General features: G+C 44.7%; 1 protein-coding gene across 1 annotated transcript in view; it reads left to right on the forward strand.

Annotated features, from left to right (window-relative positions):
- HK1 (hexokinase 1) overlaps positions 1-19992 on the forward strand; it is a 1372133-nt gene that overhangs the window by 303167 nt on the left and 1048974 nt on the right. Inside the window, exon 5 of the mRNA XM_069240524.1 lies at positions 16655-16750. Coding sequence (XP_069096625.1) covers positions 16655-16750 — 96 coding nt within the window. The remainder of the gene's footprint in view (positions 1-16654; positions 16751-19992) is intronic.

Genomic DNA, 19992 nt, shown 5'->3' on the forward strand with positions numbered 1-19992 from the left:
TTCTTTGGCACCCGGCAACGGTGGTAGAATAACAGTTCTGGTACCGTGTATCCCCAACACAGGGACTGGTGCTCGATAAGAAGGGCCAAGTTATTTTTTCACAGCGACCTTTTCACGCACAAGATCCCCAACTCTGGGAATCCAGCCGGTAGGTGTTACTGGCACATCCTTAAGTCCTGTGGAGGCAGCACTTTTAGAAGAGTTATCTTCAAGGAACTGTTGTAATTCCTGTAAAACAGTGACACGATCATTTATGTCAAAAGGTGTTTCCGCTGCCTCCACACCAGGACCATCAAGATCCGGAACAAACATTCTTGTTCCGAACAGGCACTCATATGAAGTACGACCCCCCCAGGGACCTTCTAGGCAGGTTATTTTGTGCTCTCTGAACTCCATACAGGTGGGTTAGCCAACTACGACCTGTACCTAAGACTCTGGCCGTTAAGGATTGCTTTAAATCCCGGTTTAATCGCTCCACGACAGAATTTCCCTTGGGATGAAATGGAGACGAGTACTGGAGGTGGACCCCCAACGAAGCCATGGTGTCCCTGAATACCCTTGAGGCAAAAGCAGGGCTCTGGTCTGAATGGAATGCCGCAACTGCATATTTACTGACAAAGACTCGCAAATCTTTAATAACAGTCCGAGCGTCAGCCAAGCGTTGTGGCCACACCCACACAAATCTGGAGCAAGAATCAACAGCGACTAATATATATGTGTATGCACTATCCGGTGTTAATGGACCGCAATGATCCGAGTACACACATTGCAATGGTCTATTTGAGATTAAGAGGGGTGTCTGCGGCGGGCGCTTAGCCGTGGAAACTTTAATTTGTTGACAGATGTCACAGCAAAGGACATACTGCTTAGTCTCTTTATAGAGACCAGGCCACCAATAACAGACCTGCAAGAGTGAAATTGTAGCCGCCACGCCAGCATGTGCAGATGCCACCCCTTCATGCGCTGCTTTAATCAATTGTGGTCTTACAGCTTTATTGGGAATGTCGCGTACGCCTACGCCTGGAATTTTAACTTCAGCATACTTCCCATCAAGTATTGATATTTATTAGGAAATCCTTTAGGGTAAAGCGTACCGTCAACCATAGCTTTTATGGCAGCCATAATGTCTGTGTCTGGTTTGGAACTCAAACAAGTCACTGCAGTTACAGTGGCTGCTGCCACTTCCGACTTTGCGGCTTCATCAACCAAAGTATTTCCAGCAACGTGTATTCCAACGTGCTGGTGTCCAAGTTTATGCACAACATGAACTTTGGGTAGTGTCTCTTTCAGGTCTGCTACCTTCCCCCACAGGAGTCTGTGTTTTATGTTGTTGCCTTTTGAATCTCTGAACCCATTCAAGCGCCAGTAATGCAGGTATTCATTAAAAGACTGGACGCAATAATATGAATCACAAACAATCAGTGTGAACTGTGTCGGATCCGTATGTTCTATTGCCATTAGTAGAGCTTTTAGCTCAGCCTATTGTGCTGTACAATCCCCTAAGGTCTGTGTATAGGTATGTGGGGGACAGAATTTCTCCCACTCCATATAGCCACTCACGACCGCACATGCAGCAGAATATTGATGTTTAGTTCCAATCGCTGATTGCGCAGAGCCATCGGTGTACATGACTACATGATATTGATCAATAGGCAAGGTGTCAGCGGGAACTGGATATTCTACTTCATATTGTAGAAATTCTTGAGTTTGTAACTTTGGGTTGAAAATGTAGGCTACATAAGTGGCTGTTAAAGACATAGCCCATTGTATCCATTGTGGATGAAGTGCTTTTGCGTTCGGGACGCTAGCTTTTGTAACAGCCTCTAGGGCCGGAACAGGAGAAACAACAATAATGCGTTTTCCTTGGGCAAGAGGTCTTTCTTTAATAACAGCCATCTGCACAGCAGTGAGACTTTTCTCCGTGGGTCCAAAGCGTTGCTCAGCAGCGGAATAAAAATGTGATTTGTATGCAATCGGGACTGTCTCACCTTCATTAAATGTGACATAAGTAAAACTGATGCCCCCAGCTATTACCCTGATGACCAAATGTGTTATTGTCATGTGTGTGTAAATGTTTTGCTCCTAGCATATCTACCTGTAACTCTCGAAGAGTATGTGTATGTTCAATTGTCCAGAATTAGCTTGAAAAATCAGAACGTATTAACTCATATAAAGGTTTTATGCGTGTAGCATAATCAGGAATGTATGTTCTGCCAAAATTTAGAAAGTCCAACAATGATTGTAATTTTTTTTATTGTATTTGGTGGCTGCAATTGTGCACATTTTTCTAACAAATTGTGGCACTAGGCTCTTCCCTTCATTCGACAGCTCATATCCCAGGACCAGGATGCTGAGGAAGGCAATTTTTGACTTTTTGAAGTTGAATTTGTAGCCGAGTTCGGCAGACAGCCAATCAGATCTCACCATGAGATCTGTGCTTCGGCTCCACACAGATATAGAAATTTGTTTTCCATTTAATATCTCAAAAACTACTGAACGCATCTACACTAAACAGCAAAAAGCACAATCTGCAGAACAAAATTTTGCTTTCTGCCAAATTTGGTGTAATTCTGTCCAGCGGCTTGTGCTGTAGTCATGTTCAAAACTCCTATGGGAATTAACGTGGGAAATGCACTTTTTTCAACTCAATTTTTCTTGGCCCCCGCTTGACTGATCCGCCTGAAACGTTCCATGCACAACAAGAATCACTGGCATACTTTGTTCTGTAAAATGTAGTGAATATTTGTCAAACAACGCCAAGCATCTAGGCAAGTCAAAAAATGCTTTTTCTGTGGAAACATGGAAACATGGTCCTAACTATAACTGCCTACTGATGAGGAACAGGCCCTATGATGAAGCATGACATCTATTAGGTGGGTGAGGATACTTGCTTTCACTAATAACAGTGTCTTGCGGGCCCGGTATCACTCCCTTGGAACAGTGTACCCATTCTTTTGAGTTGTAACCCCTGGGAGACTGTACACTGGACCAATTTAAATAATTCTCCCTGTACCTCCATTATATTCTGTAATTTCCTCCCAGCTGTTGCTGAACTGCTGAAAATGTATCCATCAACTTAAACCATCTGACTTGGTCAGAGTCCTTATTACCATGGCTGTGTGAAAATATAAAAACCCTGTTTCAATCGGCAACGCATCAGGACTCACCAGATGTGGAAGTGTGGGCCGCCTTTCTACTTTCATTATCCTCGCTCAGCTTTGCCGAGCGTCAATCACCAACACAAAATCGGATGGTGTTTTCAAGTTTATCAGTGAAAATTCTAAAACTAAGGAAGGAACTGAGGCAAGAGCTCAGAGTAATTAAAGATTGACCTTTAGCAGAATCTACATGTGTACAATTAAAGGCCCTTCGAAAATACTATAAAAATCAGGTATGGTGTGAGCGCATCAAGAGGGAGGACAACTTCTGGCTCAAATTACTCTATAACTCAAGAAGGGCCAATTCAAAGGCCTTTTGGGCAACAGTCAATGGCATTGATCAGCAGTCAAGAGCAATTAACTGCTCATCAGTTCCTGAGAACAAATGGGCGGACTACCTGGCCAACATCTTTTTCAAACCAGTCTCATTTGAAGCAAATTTACACCTGAAGGAGCCTGCAAGTCCTAAGGTCTTCTGTCAGATTGACGCTTGATTCAGTGCCAAGGTAGTCTCCCAAGTAATTAGAAGGGGGCGTAGAGATGGGGCTCCTGGCCCCAATGGCCTTCTAGAGGCAATATTTAAGGCCGATCCGGAGTACTGGTCAACCACACTGGCAATTCCCTACATCGAAGTTGAGTGTAACACAACCATCCCAGACAGTTGGAGAGGATCTATTATCAATCTGATATTCAAAGGGGGTGACAGAACAAATCCTGCCAACTATAGACTGATTGCTTTAATTGACAGTGAGGCCAAATATTTTGCCACCCTAATCCAAGACAACTTGGTCAACTTGTCTAATTCAAACAACCTTGTTCTCCTGAATCAAATTGGTTTCTGGAAGGGTTACGGCACAATGATTAATATTCCATCGCTAGGTGACATTGCTGCAAAGCAAAACGCCTAAAGAAAAAGTTACATTTATGCTTTGTGGACTGCAAAAGCACCTTTGATCGGGTGGACAGAGCAATTCTTTGGCACAAACTGCGAAGCTGGGGCCTGCAAGAACGGCTTCTCCAGAGCATCGAAATGCTATACGATAAAACCTGGGTGCAGACGAAGGTAGCAGATGGCTATAAAATTTCAAGGAGGATTCCAACAAATAAAGGTTTGACTAGATGTGACCAACTCACACTCTCCAAGGATGGGGATCCTGCCTATATCACACCTCTCATATGCTGATGACGTTTTATTGAGCCACACGAAAATAGTGCTACAGAGGCTAGTTAGCATCCTGGGCAATTTTACAACGTCAAACAAATTAGAAATCAATACTACGAAGACAAAAACTATGTCTATAGGATGCCCTTCTAACTCTGTAAGCAAAATTAAGTTGGGTGGCATTAGCCTTGAAGTGACTCGCTGCTTTAAATATTTGGGCTTTACTATAGACAGCAAGGCTAACCTTGCTCCACAGTAGCAGTACATCGTGCAGAAATGTAAAGCCCTGTCGTTCGCCTTCTGCGCCCTAGCCAAAAGGTTAAAGGGGCCTTAGTACAAACCTTTACTGACCGTCATGTCGGCCAAATTCCTTCCAGGTGTCACATATGGAAGAGCAGCACTATATGGGAAAAATGCCTTGCTCCTGGATCAGCAACAAATACAAATCTACAAACAAGTTTTTAATCTTCCCTGTACTGCTTCTCCTGCACAGGTTAGGTTAGAATTTGTCCTTAACCCATTCGCTGCCAGGCCTTTTCCCCCTCCTGTGCCGAGCCTTTCTTTGGCTATTTGGGGCAGTTCGCGCTTAGGCCCTCATAACTTTTTGTTCACATAAGCTACCCACGCCAAATTTGCGTCCTTTTTTTCCAACATCCTAGGGATTCTAGAGGTACCCAGACTTTGTGGGTTCCCCAGAAGGAGGCCAAGAAATTAGCCAAAATACAGTGAAAATTTTGTTTTTTTCAAACAAATGGGAAAAAGGGGCTGCAGAAGAAGGCTTGTGGTTTTTTCCCTGAAAATGGCACCAACAAAGGGTTTTAGGAACAGGCAGACTTTAATCAGACAACCCAATTTTTCAACACAATTTTGGCATTTTACTGGGACATACCCCATTTTTATGATTTTTTGTGCTTTCAGCCTCCTTCCAGTCAGTGACAGAAATGGGCATGAAACTGATGCTGGATCCCAGGAACCGCAACATTTCTGAAAAGTAGACAAAATTCTGAATTCAGCAAGGGGTAATTTGTGTAGATCCTACAAGGGTTTCCTACAGAAAATAACAACTGAAAAAGAAAAATATTGAAATTGAGGTGAAAAAAACATAATTTTTTCTCTACGTTTTACTCTGTAACTTTTTCCTGCAATGTCAGATTTTCGAAAGTAATATACTGTTACGTCTGCTGGACTCCTCTGGTTGCGGGGATATATAGGGCTTGTAGATTCATCAAGAACCCTAGGTACACAGAGCCAATCAATGAGCTAAACCCTGCAGTGTGTTTTCATTCTATACCGGGTATACAGCAATTTATTTGCTGAAATATAAAGAGTGAAAAATAGCTATCAAGAAAACCTTTGTGTTTCCGAAAAGGGCACAAGATAAGGTGTTGAGGAGCAGTGATTATTTGCACATCTCTGAATTCCGGGGTGACCATACTAGCATGTGAATTACAGGGCATTCTTCAAATAGATGTCTTTTTTACACACCCTCTTATATTTGGAAGGAAAAAATGTAGAGAAAGACAAGGGGCAATAACACTTGTTTTGCTAATCTATGTTCCCCCAAGTCTCCCGATAAAAATGATACCTCACTTGTGTGGGTAGGCCTAGCGCCCGCGACAGGAAATGCCCCAAAACGCAACGTGGACACATCATATTTTTTTTAAAGAAAACAGAGATGTTTTTTGCAAAGTGCCTACCTGTAGATTCTGGCCTCTAGCTCAGCCGGCACATAGGGAAACCTACCAAACCTGTGCATTTTTGAAAACTAGAGACCTAGGGGAATCCAAGATGGGGTGACTTGTGGGGCTCTGACCAGGTTCTGTTACCCAGAATCCTTTGCAAACCTCAAAATTTGGCTAAAAAAACACATTTCCCTCACATTTTGGTGACAGAAAGTTCTGGAATCAGAGAGGAGCCACAAATGTCCTTCCACCTAGCGTTCCCCTAAGTCTCCCGATACAAATGATACCTAACTTGTGTGGGTAGGCCTAGCGCCCGTGACAGGAAATGCCCCAAAACACAACATGGACACATCACATTTTTTGAAAGAAAACAGAGGTGTTTTTTGCAAAGTGCCTACCTGTAGATTTTGGCCTCTAGCTCAGCCGGCACCTAGGGAAACCTACCAAACCTGTGCATTTTTGAAAACTAGAGACCTAGGGGAATCCAAGATGGGGTGACTTGTGGGGCTCTGACCAGGTTCTGTTTCCCAGAATCCTTTGCAAACCTCAAAATTTGGCTAAAAAAACACATTTTCCTCACATTTTGGTGACAGAAAGTTCTGGAATCAGAGAGGAGCCACAAATGTCCTTCCACCCAGCGTTCCCCTAAGTCTCCCGATAAAAATGATACCTAACTTGTGTGGGTAGGCCTAGCGCCCGTAACAGGAAATGCCCCAAAACACAACATGGACACATCACATTTTTTGAAAGAAAACAGAGGTGTTTTTTGAAAAGTGCCTACCTGTAGATTTTGGCCTCCAGCTCAGCCGGCACCTAGGGAAACCTACCAAACCTGTGCATTTTTGAAAACTAGAGACCTTGGGGAATCCAAGGTGGGGTGACTTGTGGGGCTCTGACCAGGTTCTGTTACCCAGAATCCTTTGCAAACCTCAAAATTTGACTAAAAAACACATTTTCCTCACATTTCGGTGACAGAAAGTTCTGGAATCTGAGAGGAGCCACAAATTTCTTTCCACACAGCGTTCCCCCATGTCTCCCGATAAAAATGATACCTCACTTGTGTGGGTAGGCCTAGCGCCCGCGACAGGAAATGGCCCAAAACACAACGTGGACACAACACATTTTTTCATAGAAAACAGTGCCTACCTGTGGATTTTGGCCTCTAGCTCAGCCGGCCCCAGGGGGGGCAGAACTGGCCTAAAATAAATTTGTCCCCCAAACTCCCCCCCCCCAGGAACGACCCTTGCCTACGGGGGGGCAGAACTGGCCTAAAATAAATTTGTCCCCCAAACTCCCCCCCCCCAGGAACGACCCTTGCCTACGGGGTCGCTCCCCCTGCGTGACATTGGGGCCAAAAAAAAAATCCCAAGTGCCTAGAGGTTTCTGCCCCCCTTGGGGGCAGATCAGACTAATAACAATAGGCCGATCTGCCCCCAGGGGGGGAGCAGAAATATCCTGAAATAAATTTGACCCCCCCTCCCCCGGGGAGCGACCCTTGCCTACAAGGTCGCTCCCCTTGCGTGACAGCGCAAAAAAAAGATACCTGGTGCCTTGTGGTTTCTGCCCCCCTTTGGGGCAGATTGACCTAAAATCGGCCGATCTGCCCCCAAAGCGGGCAGAAATGGCCTAAATACAATTTGCCCCTCCAGGGAGCGACCCTTGCCTAAGGGGACGCTCCCCATCTGTAAAACAACAACAACAAAAAAAATCCCCGGTGCCTAGTGGTTTCTGCCCCCCGTGGGGGCAGATTGGCCTAATTAAAATAGGCTGATCTGCCCCCATGGGGGGGAGCAGAAATATCCTGAAATAAATTTGACCCCCCCTCCCCCGGGGAGCGACCCTTGCCTACAAGGTCGCTCCCCTTGCGTGACAGCGCAAAAAAAAGATACCTGGTGCCTTGTGGTTTCTGCCCCCCTTTGGGGCAGATTGACCTAAAATCGGCCGATCTGCCCCCAAAGCGGGCAGAAATGGCCTAAATACAATTTGCCCCTCCAGGGAGCGACCCTTGCCTAAGGGGACGCTCCCCATCTGTAAAACAACAACAACAACAAAAAATCCCCGGTGCCTAGTGGTTTCTGCCCCCCGTGGGGGCAGATTGGCCTAATTAAAATAGGCTGATCTGCCCCCATGGGGGGCAGAAATGGCCTAAAATAAATTTGCCCCCTAGGGGAGCGACCCTTGCCTAAGGGGTCGCTCCCCACCTCAAAAAACAAAAACTAAACAAAAAAAACAAAACAACAAAAAAATTATCCCTGGTGCCTAGAGGTTTCTGCCCCGGGGGGGGCAGAAAAGGCCTTCACAAAAAATGCCCCCCCTGGGAGCGACCCTGGCCCAAGGGGTCGCGCCCTTTATGCCAGTTTCATTTTTGAAAAGGCATCCCTGGTGTCTAGTGGGCGTTTTGACAGCCGGATTGCTTTACAATCCGGCTGCCAAAACGCGGAGAGAGACTTCAAAGGGAAGGAAATACGTGTCCTTCCCTTTGAAGCCTCTCTGCCTCCTCCACGTGATCGGAAGAGAAATGCTTTGCATTTCTCTTCTGATCATCGCGCTGGAAGCTGAGCTTCCAGCATGAAGGAGGAGGCATTGTGATTGTCAGCGTGCGCTCGCGCGCTGACTTCACAGGGGGGGTGGAGGGGGTCAGGGGTGGAAGGGGAAGGGCTTCCCCTTCCATCCCTGACTTGGGGGGGTGGGGGGAACCCCACAGAGGGAACGCTAGCGCTCCCTCTGGGCTGGGTGCCCAGGACGTAATGGTTACGTCCTGGGCACAGCAGCACTCTGCCGCAGGACGTAACCATTACGTCCTCGGCACAGAACCGGTTAAACAACAATAGCTGGACAGGAAAGTACATATGATACAGACCTGGTATAAATTAAGAAGAAACAATGCCAGCCCTTTAGTCATGGCTTTAAGGAATTCAGTAAGCAATGATTCAAAGTCAATATATAACAGGTATTTGCAGCATACCATGCAAAAGACACAAATGGTACACCTATGGGACTCCAATATGTCATATGCCCTCCTGTGCAATGTGTTAAAAAAGGAAATAGGTCTCTAATCCTTCCTAGATGATAAATGTAAATTTGCACGACGCTCGCATGCCTGGTTTCTTATGCATACTCACACCACCCGGGCACCATTACAGTATCTGATTTCAACATTTTCAGTACACATCAAACGCCTCCTGCTTGTGCTACGCCTAAGATCCCTTCCGTCTAGAGCGGACCAACCACTGTGGAATAATGGGGAGAGACGTCTTGCAGGCTATGTAATGCTGCAAGGGAGGATATGGTCCATTTGTTCTTTATCAGCCCGGCCTTAAAGGAAGCACATCGCTAATTGTTAAAACCAGTTTTTAAGAGGAATGGGATTTGTTCTTGTCGGCCAGCAGTGATGAAAATGTTTGACTGCAGACAAACTGTAGACTGTAAATTCTTGTCTGCGCACTCCACCTGCATAAACTTGTGGCCTGGGACCGCAAATTCAGCCATAAGGATGTAGATTACTTTTTTGTAACATACTGAATCAGACACATCGAACAGTTTGCACTTAACAATTGATTAGTTACTTTTATTATTGTTTTAGTATATATTCAAGAATTGTATAGTGGATAGAGAGTTTTAATTGTATTTAATCAGTTGGCTATTTTTGCAAAGATTTTATTTAATCATGCAAATAAATAAATACCACCCCAACTGCTACGGAATGACACAGTGTAATGACCTGTGACTGACATTCGTTTATATTGTAACTTTCTGAATTTGTATTGTTTATTTTACCCTCATTTCTGCAAAATGCTCTTTTACAGCATTCTGAAATTGTCATTCTCATATGTGCTAGCGCTGCACAACACTCTGAACCTATGACATAATATGGCATCATATGCCATAGACATACATGAATACATACTAATACCATATACATGCATCTTTTCATTTTACTTCCTGTAGGCAACTATTATCTACCAGTTTTTTTTCTTTTACTTTTATGAAATGTTTCAAGTAGTGCTCTTTATTTGACTCGCCTTATTATCCTACACTTCTTATTTCAGCAGTCTGAAACCTAGACGGCTGAAGTCCATGCAGTAGAAAACAATTTATAACTAAAAATAAAAATGAGTTGTATGAATATTTTAACTTTGACTTTTACAGTAATGGTGCGCTTTTTGGAGGGCGGAAGGAGGCGGCATCCTCTCTTGAAGGGCAGGAGCCCTTTAAATTTAATGCAGCGCTCCCGCCTCGCGGGATGCGCTTTTTGGAGGGCGGAAGGAGGCGGCATCATCTTTTGAAGGGCATGAGCCCTTTAAATTTACTGCAGCGCTCCCGCCTCGCGGGACGCGCGCGGGTGGCGCCTGGGCGTAGCCCGGGCCAAGGGCGGGCCCGTCCTGCGCCCGTCAGCGACCGGAGGAGGCCGGGCTGGGCCACACTATTTTCATCCTGATATTGAGGCCGGTGACCAGCGGACGAATATACTCCAGTCACCCGAACACCATACCAACATAGGTGAGCTGTATTATATGCCCTCTTGTTGTTTTAGCCTCTTCAACAAAGCCCCAGTGGAGCGTAATTAGGGTGGGAACAGGGGAGGAAAAGCACCTACAGAAAAAGACTGTCAAACTTAGGGCTAGATTAAAAGTGTCTTATCAAGTCAAGATGGGTAGGCGGAAGGGGGGGGTGCTTCTGGAAAAGGCCGGCAACAATAAGACTCTAGACTGTTTCCTCCAAAAAGCGGTTGGGGCATTAGAAAAATAAATTGAATTGGTGGAGCACCGTCTAACTGCCCCCCCATTGATGGAGGCTCCACCGAAAACTCTACTACAATTCATTCCCCCACCCGCTTCTCAGCCTGCCCTGGCAATTCCACCTCCAACCACCCAAGTGTCTGCTGCAGAGTCTCTGGAAAATGTTATACAGCCTCCAGAATCTACACAGCCTCTTCCAGATAGGCCTGTATCTACCCCAGAGCACAGCTCAAAGGGCAAAAGAAAACGAGGGGAGGCAAACCTAAAGAATAAACAGGCCTGTGTTTTGAACTCCCCCAATCATGCCGTGCCTACTCGGACCAAGGATTACATACCAGCCCAAGCTCTTAACAATGACAGTTCAGATATAGCCTACATAATAGATTACATAAAAGAGGAGCTCTCTAAAAAGCTATACCCTATAACAACTCGCCTATTAGCCATCGAGGAGAAACTTGATGGTCTCATCAAGCTCAACCAGATGACCATCTCTTCCTCACCAGATTTACAGTATTCCCGCCAAAATTTTCCCCCGAGCCCTCCAAGCAACAGTGCCAGTAGCCTTCCCTTATCACTGAGTACGGTCCATAACCCTCGAACGATCTGCCCTGATTCCTCATATCAATCAGTGAAGGCTCCAATTGTCAGACTGGTCAATGCCTCAAAAACCAAGTGCTCCAAGACTGCTCCCCTCTTCTCAAGGGGGAATGGCGAAATTGTTTCTTCCAATAATATGGGTACAAAACCTTACAAAGATACCCCTGATCAGATCCACCCTCCAGCAGATCGGATGCATAGGGATCAAGGAACTAACATGAGAACTTTACACCTACCATCCGGAAGCTTGCCCTTATGTGCTTGTTATCACGAGTGTTCCCAAGGTTAAAACCAACATCTCCGAAACATTTACTGAACTGAAAAATAATGTCATTCATTGGCTACACAGATACGCTAGATTTGCGTTTCATATGGTACCCTCAATATTAATGGTGAGGAGGGTGGGTTGGGTGGGTCCACTTAAGAATCCCGGCACGGGAGATTGTATTGTTATCAACTTCGATGCACCTTCCCTTGTTCAGTACCTTTCTTTGAATGTGTGCCAATCTAACCCTCTAGAGGGAGAAATTTCTCTATGTAGACTTCAGGCTTTCTACCCTCACAAAGTTGTACCAGCTACAAAGGGGGCGATAACGTCACTCAGAGGTGCCACTAGTTTGCAGATGCAGCCTGACCCCCAGTTGAGATGTAGTTCCCTCTCGCTTTCTGAAATCGATTGACTAAAAACTAGCACTGTACACAGCTCACTCCAGCCTCAAGGTTCCAAAAACTGGGATAAGAAGTACCCTATAGTCGGAAATATTGAAACATATGAAATAGGGTTAGGTAATCCTGAGGCCGACCAGACTCCTACTGCAGACATCAGAGATTCCACGCCAACCCCCGCACCTGCCCAGCTAGATCCTTCTAAGATGGAAATCAGTATCCCGCTTTCCTTCTGTGACCAGAGTTTGGAAATTTGTATCTGGGGAGCAAATAAGGAGGGCAAAACGAATGAGATCAATTTAGCCCCGGATTTAATAGGCCCCAGTAATCATGGGTATTCACCACCATTTCAGGTACTCGAATTGACCACGCCATGCCCCGATCCAGACGGGGCAAGTAATATTTTGGGTGACACTGTAGTGGGAAACCCAAATGAGGCCGGTATAGTTATGATGGAAAAGGGTATAAAATCTCCTCACGGCACTCCATTTGCAAGAGGGAACTTTGCGGTTGAAGTTCTCCAAGACAAAATAGATGGTCTAGACACCGTTCTTAGCTGGAATATTGCAGGGCTGGAGAATAAAATGAGTATTCCTGAATGGGGCAAATTCATAGATGAACATAAAATATGTCTTTTCCAAGAAACGTGGGCACTGGAGCCCAAATATAGAATCGGTTACAAAAGTTACTGGGTCCCAGCAAGTAAGGTAAACTCAGGGAGACCCTCAGGTGGGCTGCTTATATGGCTTAGTTGCTCCCTTAAATGCCGGATTGAAACAATTGACGTGGGCTGTCCCGATTTGATTGGTTTATCAATACCATCCCTTAGTGAGAAACCGCTTCTAATAATTAACATTTATAACAGGAGCTTGGGTAGCAAATATGAGTCGGACACATTGACTATTTTGGATAGCCTCCTCTCTTGTAAATCACCTTCCCATTTTATTCTTATCGCAGGGGATTTTAGTGTCACTTTTGAACCCTACTTGCTGGCTCAGGAACTATATAAAGATGAGGACGCCTATTGGGGTATTCCTCAACTGGTGTCAAGCAAAAGACCAAAAATGAATAGACTAACACATCAGGTTGTGGATATTACACTGGCACATGGCCTTCGGGCCTGCAACGGTCGTTCCCGCTCGGACCCTGATCTTCACCCTACATTTAGGCGTGGAACACAGAAGTGCCAGATAGACTATATTTTGCTTGATATCCGGCTGTGGGGTCATATGGTTGACATGAACATTGTAGAACATGAGGAAAGTGATCATGAGCCATTGATTTTATCTCTTAGGAGTTTATTACCCCTACTTGAAGCCCCTTGCCTCAAGATTCATGAGCAACAGCTCGCACTGACCAACAACAGCCGAAACGTTAAATGGGAATCTATGAGTACTGACACAGCCATAATGGCATCTGTGTACAACACAACTATTTAATTCTCTAAAACATCTTCTTACTAAAGAGTCTGCCAAAAAAGTCAAAAAGAAGTGCAACGCAAGGTGGTTCGATGCTGTATGCAGGGAAGCACAGCACAAACTATTGAGAGCTTTAAGAGGGGGCCAGTCAGACCATGTAAGGAAAGCTAGGAAAGACTACAAACAGGAACTAAGTAGAGCCCGTAGGAGATGGGATGAATTTAGATGGGTCTGCCTCCTGGAGTCTGCTAAAATAAATGACACCTCGAAATTTTGGAAACTGGTGGCTGATGCCAGTGAAGAACCTAACCGCTCGCCTGGTGCTTCAATACTCCCCGTAGAGTGGACAGATCTCTTTTCCCGATTATATTCTGGGATCTCAGGTGCTACTACCTGGGAACTGAACCATATTATGATCTTTGAGACCCCCCTAATTGAATTTACCCTGGCAGAAACCAAGGCTGCGATTGTTTCACTGAAATGGGGAAAGGCCCCTGGCCTTGATAAAATTCCAGGCGATTTGTACAAGACAAGCCCAGATATATGGGCCCCATACCTGAACCTGATTTCCAATACAGTAGCTGCAGGAGCGCCTGTCCCGAGCTCCTGGATGGGAGCAGAGATAGTCCCCATCTTTAAGAAAGGCAGCCCCTCCGACCCTGCCAACTACTGTCCAATCTCCTTACTTGATAACTTCCAAAAAATTTTTGCAAAGCAAATTTTATCCCGCCTAGAAGAATGGATTCTGGAAACTAATGTTATTTCCGACCTGCAAGCAGGGTTTAGGCCCGCAGTCAGTACCATAGATCAAGCGTTAAGATTTCTAACAGTCAAATGAAAGACTGTGGAAGTAGGAGGGGGTAACCTCTTTGTAGTTTTTATTGATCTTAGAGCCGCATTTGATCTGGTCCCCAGAAATCAGTTATGGCTGACATTAGCCAACATGGGCATCCCATATGGTCTCTTGAAACTTATCACCCGATTACACGAGAACACCTACGCACAAATTAGGAGCGGTAAGGATGGTGACTTAACAGATCCAGTGGCTATTGAGAGAGGAGTCAGACAGGGCTGTGTCCTGGCCCCTACCCTTTTCCTTTTATACATAAATAATTGTATTAAGTATTTAGCAAATTGCACTAATGACTCCCCAAAGTTGGCCGGGATTAAAGTGCCATGTTTACTCTATGCGGATGACACTATCCTGTTGGCCAAAACATCCATGGGAATCCAAAATCTGGTCAACCAGTTCTGTGCATTTTGCAGAGATTACGGGTTAGTTATTAATGTTAAGAAAACCAAACTCATGATATATAGCGCCCCGAACAAGAAACTTAGAGCAAATATAAAGATGGATTCAGTTCACTTGGAGAGGGTAATGGAATACGATTACCTGGGCATTAGATTATCTGATAAGGGCAGCTGGGATGCAGCTATAAGGAAAGGGGCACTTACCATCAGCCAAAGATGTGGAGTGCTAGAACGGAAGGCTAGCACTGCAGCAAGCCCCCCTTTGACTCTTATCTCTGAAATTTACAAAGTCCAAATCCGTGCCGCTGCCCTATATGGAGAGGAACTCTGGGATTCACATAGACAACTGGACAGCCTTCAAACCAAAGAAAATTATTTCCTTAGACACATATCTAGACTAGGGAAGGGCACGCCGATGCTCCCCCTAAGACTAGACTTGGGTTTAAACAGCATCAAAGATACAGCATACTTAAGGCCACTTCTATACTGGGTTCGATTATGGAAAACAGAAGAACTCAAACCCTTTAGGACAGCAGTTAAAGATCTATTATCACCTTGCTATGGATGGGAGAAAGTTCGCTGGTTAAGGGAGATGAAAGCAGCTTGGGTCAAATTGGGTTTATCCCATTATTGGGAGAATCCTGAGATGATTCCTGCTAACGCTAGACTGCTGATCAAAGACCGATATTGGGGGAAAATCTATGAGGAATTTCTCGGCTCAAATGGGTCAGGTCGGCTGACAGCAGAGTTCCTGCTGGTCAAGCACGAACCTTTGCCTGAAAGCTTCCTGGATCTCCCTATACCAGCCCGTTCCCATTCTTTACTACTTCAGTTCAGATACGGAACATTGGCGGTCAACAGCTTCACGGCTCGTTGTTCGTCCAATAGTCCTATGTCTGACAAATGTATAAATTGTCATCTATGCAAGGAAACTCCTGAGCATGTCCTATTTTTCTGTCCCTTGTACAAATGCCCTAGAGGAAAGTGGATTATTCCTCTGTGCAAAACACTGCTAGCACAAAACCGAACCAGTGTCTACAGATTATGTAAATATGACACTTCGATGCTGATAGTGAGCTCTGTTTCTAAATACTTGTCAGCAGCATGGACAATCCGTAGTAGGATTATTTCAGATCTCAATCCACTGGTTGAAGAACTGTCTAGAAGTTAGCAGATGTGGCCTGTTACAATAGAAAGGGATTTTAAATATAACTATTAGTGCTGATCTATTGAGGATATCAGATTGTATCTCCGTGCATGCTTTCCAGCGGGCTACCCCAACTAAAGTGATTTATAATTCCCTAGTATATATTATTTTGTAAACAGCAAGACACAATTCATTTGACCAATTTACTTAAGAGAACAGGCCAACCTAGGGTACCCTTTTCCACTGTTTGGCTTTTAACGTTTGTAAATAGGAGCTATTCCATGAAGTTTTATGATCTATTTTATGTACAAATCTGTTCTAGAATAGTTTTATATGTTTTATCAGAAAATATTTGGTATGCTACCTTTTATTCTAAATTGATTTGTATTATCTTAGCACATAGCACTTTGAATATGGTAAGATTTAGGTACCATTTTAAATGTCTTGTTTTAATTATTTATGAAATCTTTTATGAAGCACTATGAACCATTTTTTAAGTATCATTTGCTCTATAACAGTTTTCCTTACCACACTTTGAAAAGATTTGGCATATCATTTGTTTCTCCTTGTAACCGTTCTGGTAAATGGCACTTTTTTATCTGGGAAGTACAAACTATGGAACTCTCATTTAACCTCTGGCCCGTTTCGATAAACAGTGTGCTAACTGTTAATGCTTCCTTTTTATGTGATGGTTTACGATTTCTATCTTTTTGCATGTATGACTATTTCTAATTTTTAAATGGCCTAAACTTAGGGCGAATAAACTATTGATTGATTGATTGATTTACAGTAATGGCAAAGCATAAAACACATTTGTTTTTTTGTGTTTTATAGGGTATTCTGATCCACTGGACAAAGCGCTTTAAAGCAAGCGGAGTTGAGGGAGCAGATGTAGTTAAACTTCTCAACAAAGCAATTAAGAAACGTGGGGTAAATACATCATTTGCTTTTTCATAATATAAAACATGTAACAAAATTACAACAGCAGAAAAACGGTTGGTCATGGATTTGATGTTACTTCAACTCACTACATATTTAATTTGTGGAAAAGACCCTAACTGTATTGCATAATGTTCTGAATATCCACTCAGGCTGTTAATTTGAGCTATGTCAGCATATGTGTCAGGCCTGGCCCAACACACCTGGCTACCAGTTGCACTGTGATTACTTTTGAGAATTCTTCTGTCATTTTCTGAGCATTCATGTATCACCTAAAATGGAGGTTTAACGACTGGTCATGAACATCTGTGTTACTGCAGGATAGTGCTCACTTTTCTAAGGTTCTGAAAGCCTCCACCTCTTCCACAATCTTACCAAAATCTTGGAACCACACAACTGTCCACCCATTGCTGAAGAAACACTCTGCAACTCTTCAACACTCGTCAACTACAGACTGATCAACCCGCTACAATTTCTTGCCAAGGTCTTAGAGAGAATCATCAGCAGACACATCACTGAATACCTCAACAACCACCAACTCCTCATAACCACTCAGTCTGGTTTCAGAAGGACCTAATCAATTAGCCTGACACCTTACATCTTGCACGCTGTAAACCTTATCTGCTGAGTTCTGCAAGGATCCTCCCTGAGCCCAACACTCTTCAATGCATACATCATTCCTCTAGCCAGCATCATCTACTCTCATGGCATCAACGTCCTCTCCTACCCTGAAAACCCACAGCTTATTCTCTACCTCATGGGCAAGATGCCCTATATCCGGCTAAATTTCTATACCTGCATGACTGAAATCTCTCACTGGATGAAGACCAACTGGCAGATTTACCAACATTTCAGGCAACACATTGCAGCAAGGCAACTTGCTGCGCTACGCTGCATAAAAGGGAGACATCAGAAATGTGCTGTATTTACAAAGCTAGGCACATACCTGCTGCACTGGCTCACTGTGTGCTGCCTAGCGCCTATGCAGGCATCCTTGTACCATGGTGCAAGGGTTCGTGAGTTATGTGAAGGATTGTTTTTGTGCAGGAAGGGAAACCTTCCTGCACAAAATAATTCTTAAATGCATTTCTTTTTTCTACGTGTGGAATGCATCACAAATAGAAAAAGGAACTAACAAGAAGACATAAAGATATGTTCAATGGTATGTGTGACTGTAGATACACATGCTTTGCGATCTTCTGCCCTCTAGTGTTTGGTACGGAAGTTTGCAAGTGGTTTTGCTTCAAAAAAAGCCCTTTGAGTCACGAGGTATAGTGACTTCTCCTTTTGCTGGCAATGCACAGGGGACCAACTCCATTGTTAGATTGTTTTCTTCTGCTGTCGGGACCGGCCATGTTTTCACCAAACTCCAGGTCAAGGCTGTCTTTTCAGACTGTCTAATCGAGATACCTCCCTAACCATTGGTATTGTTTTCGAATGCGTATATTCCATTCCGTGCGTTTCAGTACGACAAGAAATTACCTGTTGGATCGATGTGTTCGGATAGAGGCCCTCCGGGCAGCCATTTTCTCAATTCCACCAACTAGAGAATGAACTCCTGATGGAAGGGACTCCCTTCCGTTTCTGCTCTAAGTGCCACATGAAGTTCCCGCAATCCAACCAGCACCAAGTCTGCAACCTCTTTGTCCCCAGACTACAAAGAGGAGGACTGCGAGGTTCATCAATCTTTTTGATAGAAGAAAACTTTACGGAGTCGAAGGCCCCATCATCATGAGATGCAGTGGCATGAGATCGAAGAGACACTGGACAATTTTGGACAGCAAGGTGTTAAGCCGGACATACAAGAGGCTTCGGCGGCTGAACATGAGACTAGGCCTCCCTCTGCCACAACATACGGTGAGTACTGGCACTCCTGCCCACAAAACCAACCCCTTCTGCCGAAGCAAAGCCTACTGGGCCACCACTGCCATCAGGCCATGGCTGGCACTGAAAGACTCATTCGGATGTCCTGCCATTGAGCTTGGCACTGATACTAAAGGTCAGCACCCAACCACCCATCTCATGCTTCGGCACTGACCGTGTCAAGCTTCCACTCATCACCAACCACTCCGGCACTGAAAAGACCAGCACCTGCCTCAGCACCAACCATTTTGATTATGAAACAAAACAGCTCTTTGGCAGCGAACAAAATTTAAAATTTCTCCATCTTCGGAGCCGTGCACTTCCATAGAGCTCATCTTCCATAAGATAAAGCAGCATCTCGACTACACAGTCACAGCTTCATATCCAACCTCAGACTGGATGTGTCTTGCTCAACGCTGTTGTTTCTATACTTTTTAAAATACAGCTTTTGTTTGGGGAGGCATTGATGTCCCTGAACCACGAACCAAACATATGAGTATGGATAAAAACTCTGCTTATCTACACTCTCATCTGTCTACCTCTCCTCCACCACCCTCTTCCTCACCTCCTCATTCACAGGGTGACTCTCTTGACATCACCCTCAGGGTTCCCCCCCCTCTTTTGCCAGTGATCAGTACACAGGGGACAAAACACTCCCTTTCCCACAGGACACATCTCTTGGTTACACTATGATGTGGATCCTTCAACTGACGCTGACCCAAATATCTAGCCAGGCAGTCCATCTTCCCCAGACAATACTACCTCCTTTCTGGAGCTAATTGATAGGGCAGCTACTTATCACCAAGTACCCTTAGACAAGGAGCCATTGAGGTTAATTTCCTCTTTGAAACTTTCTCCCCTCGCAGGACAATGCAGTACCTCTCAATGTTAAAGGGAATGATGAGGCACTCAAATGAGATTTTTAGGAGGGACCACATCATTACACTGCATGTAGAAAAGAAATATAAAGCTTCACCCTTAGACCCCATTTTTGTTAGAGGTCAGATTCCCCCTGATTCGTTTGTGGCTGCCAGTGCTAGGAAGAGAGCAAACTCTCAAGCCACAAGTGCTGCTTTGCCTCTTGACAAGGAGATCAAGCTATTCGATGTGTCAGGCAAGTGGGTTGCAGTCCAAGCGGCCAACCATTAGTGTATAGCAAACACCCAAGGTGCTAGATACGACCGTCCCCACTAGGACAAGATGAAGGAACTCTTCAAATACCTCCTCGAGGAGCATAGGAAGAGGGGGCAGGAAATTGTCAGTGAGGGACAGCTAATTCCATCTGCTGTGCTCTGGATTTCGCTGACACTGCCTGTCCTGGCAGTTCGGCTGGACTGTTTCAGTGGGGAACAGGGTTAAGACTTACTTGC

Source organism: Pleurodeles waltl, chromosome 6 (genome assembly GCF_031143425.1).
Source record: "Pleurodeles waltl isolate 20211129_DDA chromosome 6, aPleWal1.hap1.20221129, whole genome shotgun sequence".
Classification (NCBI taxonomy): Eukaryota; Metazoa; Chordata; class Amphibia; order Caudata; family Salamandridae; genus Pleurodeles; species Pleurodeles waltl.